The 17,289-nt window shown below is 38.8% G+C and overlaps 1 protein-coding gene across 1 annotated transcript in view; it reads right to left on the bottom strand.

Moving 5' to 3' along the window:
* Window positions 1-4,982: 4,982 nt before the first annotated feature.
* Window positions 4,983-17,289, bottom strand: part of olfm3a (olfactomedin 3a) — a 28,071-nt gene continuing 15,764 nt past the window's right edge. The window contains exons 2-6 of the mRNA XM_085173083.1: window positions 14,159-14,302; window positions 13,610-13,765; window positions 12,619-12,838; window positions 8,899-9,005; window positions 4,983-8,621 (exon numbers count right to left, since the gene is read on the bottom strand). Of these exons, the coding sequence (XP_085029209.1) occupies window positions 7,944-8,621; window positions 8,899-9,005; window positions 12,619-12,838; window positions 13,610-13,765; window positions 14,159-14,302 (1,305 nt within the window). The 3' untranslated portion in view covers window positions 4,983-7,943. The remainder of the gene's footprint in view (window positions 8,622-8,898; window positions 9,006-12,618; window positions 12,839-13,609; window positions 13,766-14,158; window positions 14,303-17,289) is intronic.

The following is a 17,289-nucleotide window of genomic DNA, read 5'->3' as shown; positions in this document are numbered from 1 at the left end:
CTTTCTGTGCACTGTACCCTGTAACAGCCGCTGAGCACAGAAAAAGATGTGTGTGGTCAAACATACAGATTTGGATCTGATGTTTGTACCTCCTTGAATAAGCAGCTAGCTGTCCAAGCAGTCACATGGTGTATACAGCGAGGAAGAGTGGCAAGATCAATACTAATTGAGTTCTCTGCATGAGCCATTTTTGATTCAATTAAAAAACGCTGATGGGAAGTTTTTGGTCTTTTTTTTTCTTTGCTGTTATTGGTAAACTTGAGTAGACAATGATGATTCATTCACTCTTTTTAAGTGGCACTCGCCTCAAACCCCTGATGGGCAGTCAATAAATGAGGAAAGGCAGTGGTGAGAGCTATTAAAAACCCAATCACATAGTTCTGTAATGTAGTTAAATACATACACTGTGAGTTACATATTGCAAGGTACACATACAGTTATATCTATCCATGACATATGTTGTAAATTTGCCTCACTACACCAACACAGTGGATTTTCTTTCACGCTGTCAAGATGTGACTGAACAGACTGCCAGACTTTCAGCTTTAATTTGGGCAGAGAAACTGTTGAGAAAAGTATTGCATGAACAGTTTGGAAAATTACAGTTAAAGTAATACTTTTATTTTTACTGAGAGGCTCAAAATTAACTGAACAACTGACTTACGTGCAGGTCCATGGCCCGATGAGGCATTTTCACTCATTATTCCATCATAAATTAAACAGATAAAAACATAAAAACAAAACTTGCTCCTCAATGTAACGCTATTGGAACCTATAAAAGAGATCAACAAACGCAAAAAACAGATCAAGCATGTGGTAATTTTTTTAAAAGGAGGAACCCAACCACCAGCTCACCAAAGACAACTAAAGTGAAAGCATTTACAGATCCAGTCACCTAATCCCTGGCTGATCTTGGACGGTCCTTGACCGTAACGAGATCCCCTGCCTGTGATGTGGTCATTATCACCTCGAATAGCAACACCCCTAAACAGCATTTAGGAAAACTGGTGGTAATGTCTTGTGTATCCACCAGAAGTAGTGACAAAGAAAGCTTCACTTAAAGATTGCTAAACTGAATATTCATGCTTTTTAAATTTGCTCAGGGTTTCTACAGTTATCGCAGAATCATAAAGCTTTCTGCAAAATACTTATATAGATATTTACATGCAGCAACTAGAGGTTGTGCACACAGAACAGGCAAGATAGAAGGCAGAAACTAGTGCTTGCTCTGTACGTGATTATTGATGATTAATGTTTCCGAACATGAAAGCATGAAATTATTAATCAACCACACTGCTAATGTTTTTCTACAAACAGTCAAATTCCTAAAGAGTCAGCCCCCCTACTGCCTCCAACAAAAAAAACCAACCTTTTCTTTGGAGAGATGAAACCAAAATGAAGAAGAAAGTTTGAGGGAGGAAAAGAAATGCTCATAATCCAAAGCACATCACATCATCAGCCAAACAGCGCAGTGCTGAGTGTGTAATGGCATGGGTGTGTATTCCTGCCAACTGATTCAGTTTACTGCTGACTCAAGTAGCAGAATGAAATCTGAAGTGTATAGGTCTAGCCTCTCTGCTCGGATTCAGACTAATCCTGCAAAAATGATTAGATGCTGCTTCACTGTGAAAAGGGATAATGCACTGCAAAAGCAACCCAATATACAGGCCATGGGTTGCTTTTGAATATCCAATTTCTCAAGGCAAAGAAATAGGATATTCTTCAATGGCCAACTCAGCCACTTGATCTCAGCCTCACAGAGCAGAGTTTCTAGTTGCTAGAGATAAAAACTGAATGCGGTGAGCACCTCAAACAAGCAACAACTGAAAGTGGCTCAAGTGAAGAGTTTCTCTGGGAGAGAAACATAGCATTCAGTGATGTCCATGGATTCTAGACTTTACACAGTTATTGAGAGCAACGGATTTTCATCCAAATATTGAAAACAATCTTCTTACTTATAACAATGTTCATTTTTTCAGTTCATTGTGAGCCTTTGAATATGGGGGACTATTGATAACAATGTGTAATGTAATTCTAAAAGACTTCAAGCAATGCTTTTTTTAACACTATAAATATTCCAGCAATCAGTGTTTTCAGGTGGTGATGTAGTGTTAGAAAGCTAACTTTCTGCTCTTTCTTTGAATATATACCATCAATGATGATTTATGAGTCACTGATAAGCTCAAAATGTTACTCTGGTGTGGAAAAGTGTTAAATCACTGCAGTTGAAGCAGATCTTGATGTTTGACTTAACTCTGGTGGTGTACAGGGGTGTAAATTACAAAACATGTTTCATTGTTCAAGACCGTAATGACCCAGCTGTAATATATAGAGCGACTCTTGTGTCTCATGTTCGAGCTAAATTGCAGCACTTTAAAACCCAAGAAGTGAACTGCAAAGCTGTATAATACAGCGACAATGGATTACCTTTAGTGTCTAAACATACTGCTTGCAGTGGCTCTTGTAGGTCGTGTCAGGCAGATGACAGTGATGCCTGTGACTTCTGATGGATGCTGATGAAATTAACTGATTGCAGTCCACTCCCAAGCATGTGTCTGTGTTTGTTTATGTGTGCCAGTGCAAATGTATTTTGCCTCAGGCTTGTTTCATTATGTGTGCATGAAAACGTGACTGTTTGTTTACTCATTAAAAAGAAATAGACCACACTGTGACATATTCAAAACTCACCATCGGGGACTGTGAAGTAAACACATTCTTTGTTACTGAAGATACAGACACAGTGGTAAGGAGAAGGAAATTATAGTGAACATCCCAGCAGCTCATTGCCTTTTTATGCTGCTTGAAATGCCAAAGGATAACTCTTAAGCCATTAGAAAGTCTAATGTTGAGTGCATGAAAATCCTCTTCCCTCTTACTGAGAGATGCTGTCATTACCAGCATCATCATATCTATTCATCTTTACCCCTCATTATAATGAATGAAAAGAAGGAGTCTTTTTATGTTACGTTAAGCCCCACAATACCTTGCAGCTTCCATCAATTCCTTTCCTGAAGTGGGATCCACACGAGTTAATGGTATGCTGTAAGTGTCTCTGTAAAATGGCTAAGCATATTTAGCTACTTTACATATTCTATTAGAAGCACTTAAGCTATAACACAATCTGAAATACTCTAGTTTAGGTTATCTTCAAGTGCAAACAATTCCTACCCTCGATACTAAAATCCAAAGTATTGTGCTAAAGTCTCGACCCACTCCTCATTTCTTCATATTTTGCTTCCAAGGAGCCAGACTTTCTTTTCATTTGTTGGAGAAGTATTCAGCAATACTTCTCCAGGCTTTCTGAAGGTCTTTTGTAGGTTTGGCTGCTTGTCACTCATTGTCAGTCCAGCTCTTTTACCGGACCATTTTCAGAGGAATGTTTGTTTTATTTAGTTATTTTTGTTTGTTAAGCCATTTAATACTGACTTATGAATCGCTCAAAAAGGCAACAAACACAAGAAATAAACCAGTCTTGTTTCCACACGTAACAGACAACTTAGCAAAGAGCAAATTTTAAATTGCCTCTTCAGGCAGGTTGTTGCTAGTGTTCTGTTGCAAAATTTCTTAATTTATTCCTATTTCTATAGTTAAGTAATACAAATGCCAAAGATAATGAAGTCTGACAGGCATAAAGTAGTAGTTAGTTATTAGCTGAAAACTTGTCATACAGTATCTCAGCATGGTGTACAGTGTGTTCAAAAAATATTTGAGGAAATTGAAACGAGGACAAAAGTAGAAGTGGCAGAGGGTACCGGTTGAATTCAACTACATGCCATACGGCTGAGAGTGGCCAACCTGGGTTTGAGTCCGACACATGGCCCTTTGCCGCATATCTTTCCCTCTCTCTTTCTCCCTCTGCTTTCTTGTTCTTTCTTTACAGTATCTGTCAATAAAAAACTGTAAAAGGCCAAAAAAAAAAAAAGATTTAAAAGAAGAAGTGGCAGGCTTAAATAACTATCTACAGCAATTGAACGGTATCTGAAAGTCAAGTCCTTAAGAAACTGAAAAGAAATCCAGCAAAGGCCTGATACAGGAGCTAAGAGATGCATGCAGCCTGTCAGCTGATCCATTTAGTGTTTGCCAAACCCTTATTAGACATCAATATATATGGAGGGAGGTTAGGAGAGAAGTAAAACAGTGAGTGTTTACCAGTGTTGGGTAAGTTACTTTAAATTAGTAACTTAGTTACATTACTAGTTAATTCTATCAAAAGTAACTCAGTTACTTCAAGTTACTCGTTACTTTCAAAGTAACTAGTTACTAGGGAAAGTAACTTTGGTTTTACTCAGAATTCTCTTGTTAATGTGTTGCTTCCATAACTTTGCCAGTCTTCTAGCTTGCTTACTTGCCACAAGTGCACTGTGCCACCTACCAACAGAAAGGAAAAGATAATGTGCATATTTCCACAAGAGAAATCCCACGCCTGGACCGCCATTGACCGCCGCCATGATTCTAGCCTATCACAGCGTCATGTGCGCCTTTTACATTCAACACAAAAACTGCAGTCGTGGTGCTTTCGATTGTACTCAGAACTCAGAAATTCTGCCTTCCGAATAGGAAGATGTAGGTAACACCAGACTGCAGATGAGCTGCATACAGGGCTGGACTGGGACAAAAAATTGTCCTGGGCATTTTGACTAGAGAGCGGACCACCATTATAGGAAAAATCATAAAGCCTTTGAATGAAAACAAACGCTGTTGTGACAGTGATGTTCACTGTTTTGATGGTATATATGCATCAATCTATCAATCGTTTGTTGTAAGATTCAGATAATTATTTTTTAAAAGCTGCCCTACCTGGCCCCCCTGGTAAAACTTTGCTAGACCCGCCCCTGCACAGTTACCAGCTGTCAGCTACATAGAAAAGGATCCTGGTGTTATTTGTCTCTCAGAAACAGTTCACAACTTCATGTCACCTAAAAGGTAAACCTGTTTCTCCATCACCTGTTCAGCTCTGATGATTCAGTAAGGACATCTCCTGGTTTCATCTTCATGTTTCCCTCTCACCACATATACAAACCGATATCATGACCAGCAGCTTTACAGCTGTGGCTCCAGCAAACATCAGCTGATACTAGAAAGTAATATTAAATAAATTCTAACAACAGCTGATCAAGCTTTAACCTGCTGCTGTTGTTTAGCGCGACATCGGCTGGTTTCCTCTTTCTGGCGCAAAGTGGGCGATAAACAAACACGAGAGAAAAGCCAATCAGCTGATCATTGACCAGTTTCATGATTGAAGTAGAAACAGGAGAGGGAGGGGGAGAGAATGAGAGAAGAAGAAACAGCTGACAGCGTAAAGACAGAATAACTCCAGCTTTGTGTCTTTTTCATTGTAGCTGAAATACGGGACAAACTGCGTTCATTTTCACCTCAATACGAAACACATAATATTTTCTCTGAATACCTGACGATTCCATTTTTTACAGCAACTCTAATAATTAACCTTATGAACAAAATAAAACTAACATCATAGCACCCACCCAGCTGTATAGAAACCACATCATGCTAGCTAGTACGCAGTACGAAAATGTCAGCACAACGAAAATAAACTCCACCTAAACTTGGTTTATATCTGATCCAGATAGACTGCAGGTCATAACTTCTTACCTGATGTTCAGTTCACACTCGGACCGGCGGCCTCCTCGGGTCTCTGCTCCTCCTGCCTCCCCTTTCCCTCATCCACCTGCTGCCTCCACCACTTGCTAATGTTACTGAATCTGTGGAAGCTCCACCATCGCCACCACACGAAGGAACGAGTAACGACCCTATCTAAATCCCAGTAACGATTAACGCGTTCCTAATTTTGTCATAATAACTAGTTACTGTGCTCATTACCACAATAATAACGTAGTTACTGTAACGCGTTACTTAATAACGCGTTAGTCCCATTTGTTTAAAATTTTAGGGAGTGAAAGTAAAAAGTTGTCAGAGAAAAACTACTTAAATAAAGTGCAGATACTTGAAAATTCTACTTAAGTACAGTAACGAAGTACATCCCACCTCTAGCCATGACAATGATCTCAAACACACTGCTGATAATAAAACATACCTGGTTAGAAAAACACACAATAGAGTCATGGATTGGCCTCCCCATAGCCTGGATCTCAACTTTATTGAAGTAGTGTGGGATCATCTTGACATAGAAAGGAACAGAAGGGAACCAACATCCAAAGAAAAGCTTTGAATGTCCTTCAAGAAGCTTGGAGAACTGTTTCTGAACACTACTTAAAGAAATAACAAGAAAGCAGACTTAGGCTAGGTCCACACGTACACGGGTATTTTTGAAAACGAAGATTTTCCGTTTTCGTTTATAAAAAAATCCCGTCCACACATAAAAGCCAAAAATGAAGGAAAACGCTGCTAGGAACATGCCAAAGCAGCAGGTGGCGCTATATTCCTGTGTAGAAATGTTGGCCAATCAGAAGTCAATAAGCCTGGGTGGGAAAGAGTAAACAAAGATGGCGCATAGAAGCAGAACTGAGTTGTATGTGTGGAGGGACAGTAACTGTGTGTGTATGTAAGCATTTAAACCCTGCAGAGAGTACAATTAACAGTAACAGTATTTTGTCTACGTCCGCCATTGTAGAAATTCATTTCACCGAAACAATAACGTGGCGCACAGTGGGACGTCAAAAAAGGCGCACACCATTGACGCTGCGTTTTCTGCGTTTTCTCGTACACGTAAATGCAAAAACTGAGTTTTCAAAAATATCCACCCTGGCTGGAGTTTTTTAAATCTCCGTTTTCAGTGACCGAAAACGCCGTTTACGTGTGGACGAAAGGAGCAAACGCATAGAAAAATCTGCGTTTTCAAAAATACCCGGGTACGTGTGGACGTAGCCTAAGAGAGTTCAGAATATAAAGAATAAAGATGGTCATTGAATTTCAAGGTTTTAATTGTACAAACTGTTTTTGCCTTATTTTCTGTATTTCCATGTATGTTTACACAAATCTCAATATGACTCAATATGTCTCAATATTTCCCATTTTCCTAGATAATTACAGTATAAAGAAATGAGGGACGGCTTAAGACTTGTGTGCAGTACTATACTTCTATTTTTCCATCAACTTTTAGGAGAAGTCATTTGATCAAATTGTCCTGTTTAAGATGATACAGGTTGGGTTTCAAAAGGGAGAGTCATCTGCAGCATACCTCAAACTCTTTGAGTGCTCATATGCTAATATGAATACTGCATGCCTATGATGGACACAAACCAAACAAGGCAGATGGCTTCCACTGTGGGATGCATCGTTTCCTGATTGGAATAAGCCGAATGACTAGACTAGTCCAGGGTGCTGACTGCTTCTTCATCAGATCAGGGGAGATATTCATTTTTAGCAGACAAAATAATTTGAATGAAATGTACAATAATTCGTTTTAATGAAAATGCGCCGATATCGTCTCATGGTTTTGGTTTTATAAAAAATACAAATGTTCTTCCACAGAGACATACATAACAACAATATTTTACAGGGTCATCTTTAAAAGAATGGCAACTACATTTTACAATCATTAATACGTTACTTTCAAGGTTTAAATACTTTTAAATAGAATTTTAATAAGACAAAGAAAGCAAACACTGTAAAGCAAGTAACAATTTTGCACAAAACACAGTCATGTCATAGCAAATCACTGCGGACAAAATGTTAACATTCATGCAAAAGCGTCTTCTGCTGGCAGACCTGACACTTAGCAAATAAGGCATACTAGTCTGATCAGCAGCAACGGAAATGTGTATAAACTGTATAGCATGTTTTTCAGTAAAGCATTAAAGTCCATGCTCAAGTCAGCCAAGAATCCAGAGGCAAAAATTAGAAAAGTTCAAGTAATGTGAAGTAAAGAAACCACAGTCCATTTCAAATAGAAGAAAACATGGTCAATAAGGAGGTCCTTGTATCACAAACGATGGTGCTGTAGTTGTAGTTGAAAAGTATCACACTTAAGAATCATCATCAGTTTTTATGACATGAAAAAGGGTCACATTAAATATTACCTGATGCCCATTATTCCAAGCGTACAGCGCCCTCTCTCTGGCATTGTAGTCGAGCATGGAGATGTGAAAGTACTGGTTGTGGAAAGGAATGTCTATGTATTCATAGGTCGAAGTCTTGGTAGAATAAGCGTAGTAAACCTTTGCTCCCGACAGGTGAGAATTAGTAATATACAGTGTCCCGCAGATCATGAAAGATTCACCTGCGTTCCTTTTGGAATATTCGGTGGTCCAAGTCTTTAGGACCTGTAGGGTGTCAGGGTCGATCTGAGAGATGACAACATTTCCAGCATTTTGATTGGTTGCGTACACAACCCACATTCCCAGTTCATCAGCCATGACGTCGATGTCAGAGTATCCCCCCCACGTATATGGGTACATGTTGTAGAAGCCGGCAAATTCCAAAGCTCGCTGGGCCAGCACGCTGCCCGTCTCGAAGTTATACTTGACAATGATGTTGCTCTGGTACTTGTTGTAATAAAGCGATCCATTGTAGACAATGTGATTTGTTCCCTCCCATTTAAAGGGGAGGCTGTAGGTTCGAGAAACCACCCCTGCTACAAAGTCTTCCATTGTCTTGTATTCACGTACAATCTTGCTATTGCTGTAGCTGTCCATATACCAAACCTAACAAGAGATGATGGAGAGGACAGATGGTTAGAATCAGCTCTGCTAACAGCCATCAGCAATACAAAATCAAATCTGAATCATTCTTGATATTATTATAAAAACCCACATCGTACATCTTTTCAAAATCACCCCCTCCCAAAAAGAAATAAATAAATCAAAACCCCATCTATAAATGCAAGCCTCTTCTTAAATTGCTGTGATATTCTGCCCACTTTAACAACAGAGCACATCGCTGATATTAAATGCATCGCACCCTCATGCTCTCATAACTCACCCTGTTGTTTCTGGTTGATGCGAGAGGATCAGTCATCCATGCCCCAAACCGGGTTCCAGATGTCTTTATTGTAACAGGTCCAGTGATTTTCATTAATTTCCCACACGCTGTTAATAAAGAAATGCAGCGATAAGATGTGCTGTGGTGCTTTTTGTCTCTAACTAGATTTCTGAAGCCAATTTCATGCCTGTTCCACCACAGAGTGTGCCCTCCGTGCATACTAAGGTAGCAGTGGATGCTTAATTTAACTTAAAACAGAATTACACAACTGATGTTTGTAGCTAAAGGAAACTCAACTTATGTCTACTCCACAGTTCTTTAGAGTATCTGAAGATTAAAAATGTACACATCTCTTTCTATATGCAGACCTCCTCCACCTGTTATTTTGGTAAGTTATAACAGGCTTGATTTAAGCACAATTAGTAATGGATGGTTGATATTCAAGTACGGAACAAGTGTCATTAAAATTGCCATCATATTAAGAAATCCATCTTCTGCTTGTTCACTTTGCCCCCAACTCAAAGCATAAGAAGACAGACCCCCTGAAAGTCACCACGTAATTTGAATGTTGCCTACTGTACTAATTAATAGCTTAACTTCCCGGGAGAAACGGTGCTTGTAGATATTAAAGGCACAAACTGCTTCCTTTTTGGCCCATTAGGAAGAAATTAGGCATGGCACATTACTCTCACTTCCCTCAGTTAAAGATTTTAGAACATTTAATGTTAAAGGCCAAACATTACAGCAGTCCTTAAAAAAATGTCTTTCACCAGCATGAATTCTAGATGAAACACACTAACATTCATAAGCTTTTTTTATTTCTCACAGTTGTTACATCTCAGAGCAACATTTGTCTCTCTGAGATGTAACAAGAAATAAGCAAAGAATAGTAAAAGTATCTGAAGTTAGACATTCAAAAATTTTGGATAATTCTAGCTTTGGTTATATTAATTATATTATATTAAAGTACTGTGTGAAACTGTGTGCAAGTGTAAAGCCACTGCTCTTTTTTTTTTTATATATATTTTGCTTCCAAAGAGCCATATGTTTGTGTCATTTTTAAGTGATCTTGAACAATTTAATCCAGATTCTCTTAAAGCCTTCTGGAGGTTTTCTTTGGACATTGGCTGTTTTTTTTTCCACTCATTTTCAGTCCATTTTTTGTACCTCACTGATTTTCTTGGGTTTCAGGATATAACCCTTAAGTTGCGTCTGGCAGTTCAGCTGATCCATCTACTGTTTGGTGAAGCCTCATCACCAATGGTCTCAGCGGAAAAGTGACTGCCTTTCTTAATGAAGGAAAACGCAGGGAAAGGTCTGAAGTATGCCACGTTACACAAAAACTGGACTGACAATCTCACGCAACAGGTGATGGAGTGATGAATCCACATTTTTGGTTCAATATGTTGTCAATATATATGGAGGAGATCAGAAGAGAGGTACAGCTATCTGTAAAACACCGTGGGGGCTCTGTCGTGGTTTTGGGCTGCATTTCAGTGGTCTTGGGGATTTATTCAGAACGGATGCAATTTTTGATGCAGGCAAGTGATGCTGGATTTTGAAATCTGGAAAACATCTAAATGGTAAAGGCTTCATTTTTCAGCAGTGATTCTAAAACTGCTGTAAAAGCATGTCTGCATAAGAAAACATACAATGTAACTGTGATGGTCCTGATTTTGTTAACTCAGTGTTTTGTATTAATTAACATTATCGTATGTTCTTGTTTATTCTGGTTATGTATTCTGTTAAAATTTTCCTAGTTCTTTGGTTTTGGTTCTGAGCTTCTTCTCTTTAGTCTAGTCTAGTCATCCCTGCCCGTATGTTCCCTCTGTTCCCTGTCAGTATCTTGTCTCTGATTTCTGTCAGTGTTTTACTTTGAAAGTCTGTGTCTGATGTCAGTATATTCAGTTTGCATCCTCCCTGCCTCATCATGCTTGTTAGGTTCAGCTGTGTCTCCCTCCTGTGTGCAGTTTCCTCGTTTCCCTTTGTGTATATTAGTGTGTGTTCTCCAGCGCTCGTCGTTGGTTCGTCTGCTCATCGTGCCCTGTGTTGCCCCTGCGTTTCATGCTTTCCGGTTTGTTTTGTTAGTTATCCCAGTTTAGGTTGCTCTGCAACACGTTCTCAACACGTTCGTAACATTTTACGCTAGGTGACAAATCGTCGGTATATTGCGCTTTCGGTCACCCAACAGGTCCCTATTTTACGAGTTCGATAAAATGAGGAAACATGAGAGGAATGAATCTCCACATTTATGTTTCTGTTACTTAAATCACTTTGGAAAACACTATCTAACACGATTAATGTGGTGGTTAAGATTTGGGATAAGGTTATGGTTAGGGTTACACGGCTGGAACATGTGTTACCGCGGGAGCGTCATTCTGTTCGATTTCATCTACAATCCAGCGCGTAGCATAAGAACACAGAAGGTCACTTTTCGCATTCCCATGTGTGATGGCTGCACTTACAGCCACACAGTGGTAATACCCACCATGTTAGTGTGGAGGCTTATAACTAACATTGCATTCACATTTGTCTTTCTTTAAATGTAGGAATTAATTTACAGGACAATAAATAACTGGTTTTGGTTTAGAATTCATTCACATATCCACATAACATTGTATTCTAAAATAAGTGCGCACATTAGTTGCAGCTGTTCCAGTCCCTTGATTAAGGAGCCAAGAGGTGGAAAAGGGGCGGAGCGAGCTTTAAAGGAAGACTACAAATTGGTTCATGCCATAACTCGGGACCATGGGGGGGAATTGGAGTTCATTATGTTAGGTTTAGTTAGGTTTTGTGTGTTTTACCCCCTTCTCGTGTTTTTGTGGGCTGATCAGCCACTATTTAAGTTTCCCCTTTGTCTCGTTAAGTTAGGACAGTTTGTTTGAGTTATCAGTAGTGTTGTCAACTTTGAGTAGAGTTCTGTTATTTTGACCTCTTTTATGGGCCCAAGATTTTGATTCTTTTTGCATGATTTAACCAGTTATGTTTTTTGGGTTAAATAAAAAATCATTTTTTTGGACTTTAACCTGTGCCTAAGTTTCTGTCACTGCTCGGTCCATCACACCATGGAACGCCTCGGAATGTGACAAATCGTTGGTATATTATGCGTCAGGAGTGAGAACAGGCTGTGCTCTTAGTTCTGTCCTGGACATTCTCTGCTTCTGTTTGCATTTTCACCTTTTGGAATAAAGCTCACTCACATCACAGCCTGTGCTTGCATCTTGGGTCCTTCTCATAAACAGTAACAGTATTAGTCATCACTACTGGCGTTCATGAAGACTACTTAAAAAAGTTACAATAAAACTTGTCTAAGACAGTTCAGGCTGTGATGAAAAATGAAGGTGGCCATACCAAATAGAATGACTTACTTTTGTTTTCCACATGTTTGAATAAGTTGCTGCACTATTTTCCTAGCAACATACACAGAAATGAGCAATGGCTCTAGACTTAAGCACAGCTCTGTGTATTTCCCTAGGTGGTTAATTTCTTTAGCAGGATTACTCACAAGTACACCATGATGGCAAAACCTATAACATCAATACTCCTATGGGAACTTGTTACAACATACTAATGCCATTTTTTTGCCACACAAAGTAGTATTATTTTTAGATGAGCACAGTTTTCTCAGTACACATGTGGCTTCTTATTTTAGTTTATTGTGATAACACGAAGAATTGAAACTTTTTATACTATCAGCAAAATGCAGTACACACTACTCACTCAGCTTGCCCATACAGCTGCGGAGCCGACTGTCTAGTCGCAGGACTCGCTGATAAAGCTCATCGTAGTCATACGCCCCAAGTTCCTCCTGTATGCTTGTCAACACCGCAGACAGGTTTCTGATCTCATCCTTGAACTGAGAGATGAGTGCAGCATCCATCTTATACTGCTCCAACACAGGGATCAACGGCTTCAGCTCGTCCATCTTGTCCTTAAGCTCCTACAGAAATGACAGCAGCAGACATGAGAAACAAAGGGGAAGAGGTGGGAGATCGCAGATAGGTGCAAAAGTTAGGAAGAAACTAAATGACTGTTTGTCAGGAAATGTCCATGGTAGAATTTTATTGTACTGTAGTAGAACAGTCAGCCTTACATGAAAGAATAAAGTAATGCTAGCACTGACATCTAGTAGTATTAAATACAAGAAAATGGACCGATTTCCTATTTGCAATGAAACAATGACATTGGAATTTGTTGGTGGTCAACCAACAGCTCAATTTCTGATTTTCCAGCTGCTTATTGCGAATTTTTCAGTTAATTTGTTGTCAGACAATTTGCCACACCAGAAATAATCCTACTCCCCTACCAGCTGTCCAGTACAATCCACACAGGGCAGTGACAGCAGCGAAAAGAAATCTAAGATTTTAACCCTTTCTGAATGATTTCTGAAGAGTTTGTGGTAAATATGTTGTAAATTTTTATTATTATGGTGAAAATTCAAGGGAATCTGTAGGGTAGTTATTAGCCAACTACACTAAATTACGCCTTGAATAACAGTGGCTTTTCTATTCACAGTGTCAATTAACTCAACTAGTAAACCCTTTCAAGACTTAGTATTTCTTGGTTTTCTCTTCTTTGAAATATATTAAGTTAAAAGAACTGTTAGATTGAACTAATGTAAAGACTTGTTGAGAAAAAAGACTGAGCCAGTTTACACTTGAACGGATTCATGGTACAAAATGGCATAAAAACAACTAATGCACATAAACACCTGGAAATTTCTGGCCATGATGGATTTCCTGTCATCCTCAATCTGTCTGAACTTGGTTCTCAGACCCTTCATCTGGTTTTCCATCTTTATGACATATTGGAAATCCCTCTGAGTGCGCAGGTTCAGCACCTCAATGGACTGAGACATGTTCTGCACCTAGAATAAAAGAAGCCACGTTAAAACTGGAACGGGGGTTCCTATGCACAAACTGAGACGCTAGCTACAGCCCATGATATGGTTGTAAAGTAAATATATGACGTCTTCTGTTCTTTCCTTCTTTCCTGCCTGTGCAGCTAATTGAAAGGCACTTTGATGGGTTTCCCTGGTGAGCCTGTGTGTGCCTGAAATTTGTAATGGGCTATTGTTGAAAAGAGAAAAAAAAACCTGGAAAGGCCTAGCAGCACCCCACTTCAGTTAAATTTCACAATAAAATACCTTGTATCAGGAGATGAAAGGAAAATAAAGCTTGTACAGACTTGTTACGTCTTTATTCCTATCCTTTATAACACAACGTGTGTGTGCAGATGCGTGGTAAAATCATGTGTTTACCTTCTCTAGTAGCTGGCGGAGCTGTCTGCTCTTGGCGTCTCTAGAGCACAGGCTTTGTTCTGGTGCCACCACTGTGCAGATGCAGCGCCCATCAGCATCCTGGGCTGAGCTGTACACCTGCCAGCCCTCCTTTGGGCCGATAGTCTGTAAGACCCAACAAATATATGTAGAGTCTAAGGATGGATAATATATTACATATACTCTAGTATATATATGGAATGTGTATAGACTAAGCTCTGACATCCTTCACTTGTTGTAACTACCTATGTCCCATGCAGTATATGATACATGACGACATGACTTGGCTGAAGTGACGCTCAGCTTGATTTTTACAAACATTTATAGAAATGTAAGTTTGTAATCAAGTGCAGGTAGTTGTAGAATGAAAGGGAATGAGAGAAAGCCTAAAAATATTAAATGTTACTTTATAATTTAGTCTTTTTTAGTTTAAGAGGCATGTGTCCATTGCTTCATCAACTAAAGCTGCTAAAACAGTCTTTTGCACTTTCTGTGATTTTATGGACCAATATCAGTAATCAGATTTGTGACTTTTATTTTTTGGGGATGCGCAGTTTGTCTAGCCAGTCTGAGCAGGTGTCGCACACCTAAAGCTTGTGTTGGCTATGTTGGTGTGTAGTATTGTAATCCACTCTGAATTTAATAACACCTGGAAATCAAAAAGAAATACTGTTTAGCTTTGGAATTAATCTTGATACTGGGTTTGGTCACTATTGGTAGCAGTAAGCTAGTAAATAAAACTGTTAAACATTAGTAACTTACATTTAGAGCACACATAGCAACTCTTTTTTTTTTGGAAAGGTCAAGAAAGGCCTCTATTCTGCAAGGATCCTATACACACAGTACAGTATTCAGAGTATTGCTCCTGCGCCTGTGCACACGTCAACATCAATGTGTGGAGAAACTTAAGCCCTTACTAGCCTGCTGTCACGCTTGCCATGATTGGATAAGGCAATTCAAGGACGTCAATTAACCTGTGTTGAGTGCAATACTTTTCACCACATCTGTCAGAATAGCTTCTAACACATCAATTTGTCAGCAATCCCTTCGGTCTTTTCTTGTTTAATCTCTGCGTGGATACATTAACTTATGTTAAAAGTTGTAACATAAGTTACAACTTTTAAGTAACTTTTTTACTGAACTGTTATGTTGTCATGTTTGAACTATGGGAATATCTCAGTATAATGCATAATATCTGATCAGAATCAAATACTCTTAATAAAGTAACACAACAGATCTAAAAGTCATCTATGAAACTCTGACAGCTTTGAACTGCGTGTAACTTACGTAGCTTCAAGTACCTTTTTTCAATTATTCATAGGACTCGGGGCCATGCACTCTCTAGATATAGAGATTTAGCTGACTCTCCAGTAAAACAAACAGACAGAGGAGCCAGAAAATGCATTTGTAATGATATAAATATTTATGTGCTTGTAAACCTTCTCATTCACTGTAATCTGACATCTGAAGAAAAAAAAATGGGAAGAGGAAGGATATGAATAGACCGAAGAGTTGAAGAGGTGGTTATGTAGGTAAACAACATCTGAAAAAGGGAAAGAAAACAGAACATTGCTGACAAAGAAGTACTTTGTACAGTAAGCACAAAATGCTGAGATGAGGAATAAACAGTACATTTTGAATGCCTACCTGAGGAAAAATGAAAGAAAATTGACAAAAAGTTGCAAAAGCAAAAACATTAAAAAACTAGGGCAGTGCAGTCCATCTCACTGATGCTTAACTATTGATTGCTAAATATTGATTTATTAAAAGCTGCCTACTAATGCAAGACAGCACAGATATAAAGAAGTGTAACAAATCTTTTACAGTAACGTCCAACACGATGTACATATCTAAACCTGGCAGGCTACTGCCGTATCATTAATAAGGGACGATGTTTTTAGCTTGTTCAGCACAGTGACATTGTGTTTTACTTATGCTGCCGTGTAGCCGATGAGGCAAACACAAATTTTCCGATATATTCTGCCTCCAAAACACTAAATACAAGAAGATCTTGCTCCAAGGCTACATGGGGTTTCACAGCTCTGCACACCAAAGCTCAGTCATTTATCATCCTTACAAAACAGCATCCAGCAGCCGAAAGCTCTGCCTCTCATCCAGTGAGGTATCGCTCTCCTTACAGGAATCATAGACATGAGCACAGAATTGCATGAGTGGTCACATGCAGTATTTAACACGCACACAAACCCACAGCCAGTTGCCAAAGACACAGTATGAGAACAACTGTTTCCTGCAGTTGTTCTCATACTTGATCTCCCTATGTGTCTTTGCCAAGGTTTGACTCATGGATTTTTGAAAGGGTGATTTACAGCAGTCATCAATATTTCTGGAGTTAAGTTGCCAACAGACACTATTTTGTGCCAGCTTTCAATATGTTTACAGTCGAAACCAGCAAGCAATCCCAGAGTTTGTAATTTCCCCATGATATATAACAAAACGGAGTAAAAACCTATGACACATGCTAACATAGGCACAGACGATTTCGTGAAATCACTCAATTTTTAACAAACCTGTTACAAACATTTATTTTTATATGTGACTAAGATCGAGATTATTTTCAATAATATCTGAGCTTTTAAATAATATGTTTCAATATGAAACTGTTTCTATAGCCTCTTACTCTCTGAGTGACCTCACAAATCCAAAGAAAGTCCTTACTTAATAAATAGCAAATCATTTGAAAGAAAGCCCCTTTTAACATTTATTATATGAATCAATTGTGTCTACTGACAGATTTAGACTGTTTACTACAGCTTCCTGCTTCCTGGGAGATTTGGAAGTTTCTGCACTAAAACACAACATGTAGAAGAGTGTTTCAATGCAGAAAACACATCATGACATAATATAAACACCTGACAACATAACACAGTGAAATGAAAGAACAAACCTTTACTGGACCCATTTAACAACTATGTACCTGTCTCCAAGTCAGATCAGCAATCATCAAAACTCGTAATATTTTAACTTTTATTATAAATGTGTTATTCAACATAGATGTAAACAGTGTTTGCTGGTATTGATTTACTGACTCAAAGATTACACAACACCTAAGTAATGAATGAATTGTTTTCGTTGCTTTTATTGCCGCCCACAAA

This window comes from Neolamprologus multifasciatus, chromosome 9 (assembly GCF_963576455.1).
Source record: "Neolamprologus multifasciatus chromosome 9, fNeoMul1.2, whole genome shotgun sequence".
Lineage (NCBI taxonomy): Eukaryota > Metazoa > Chordata > Actinopteri > Cichliformes > Cichlidae > Neolamprologus > Neolamprologus multifasciatus.
Note: the sequence above shows the minus strand (reverse complement) of the source record. Positions and strands in the feature narration are given on the sequence as shown.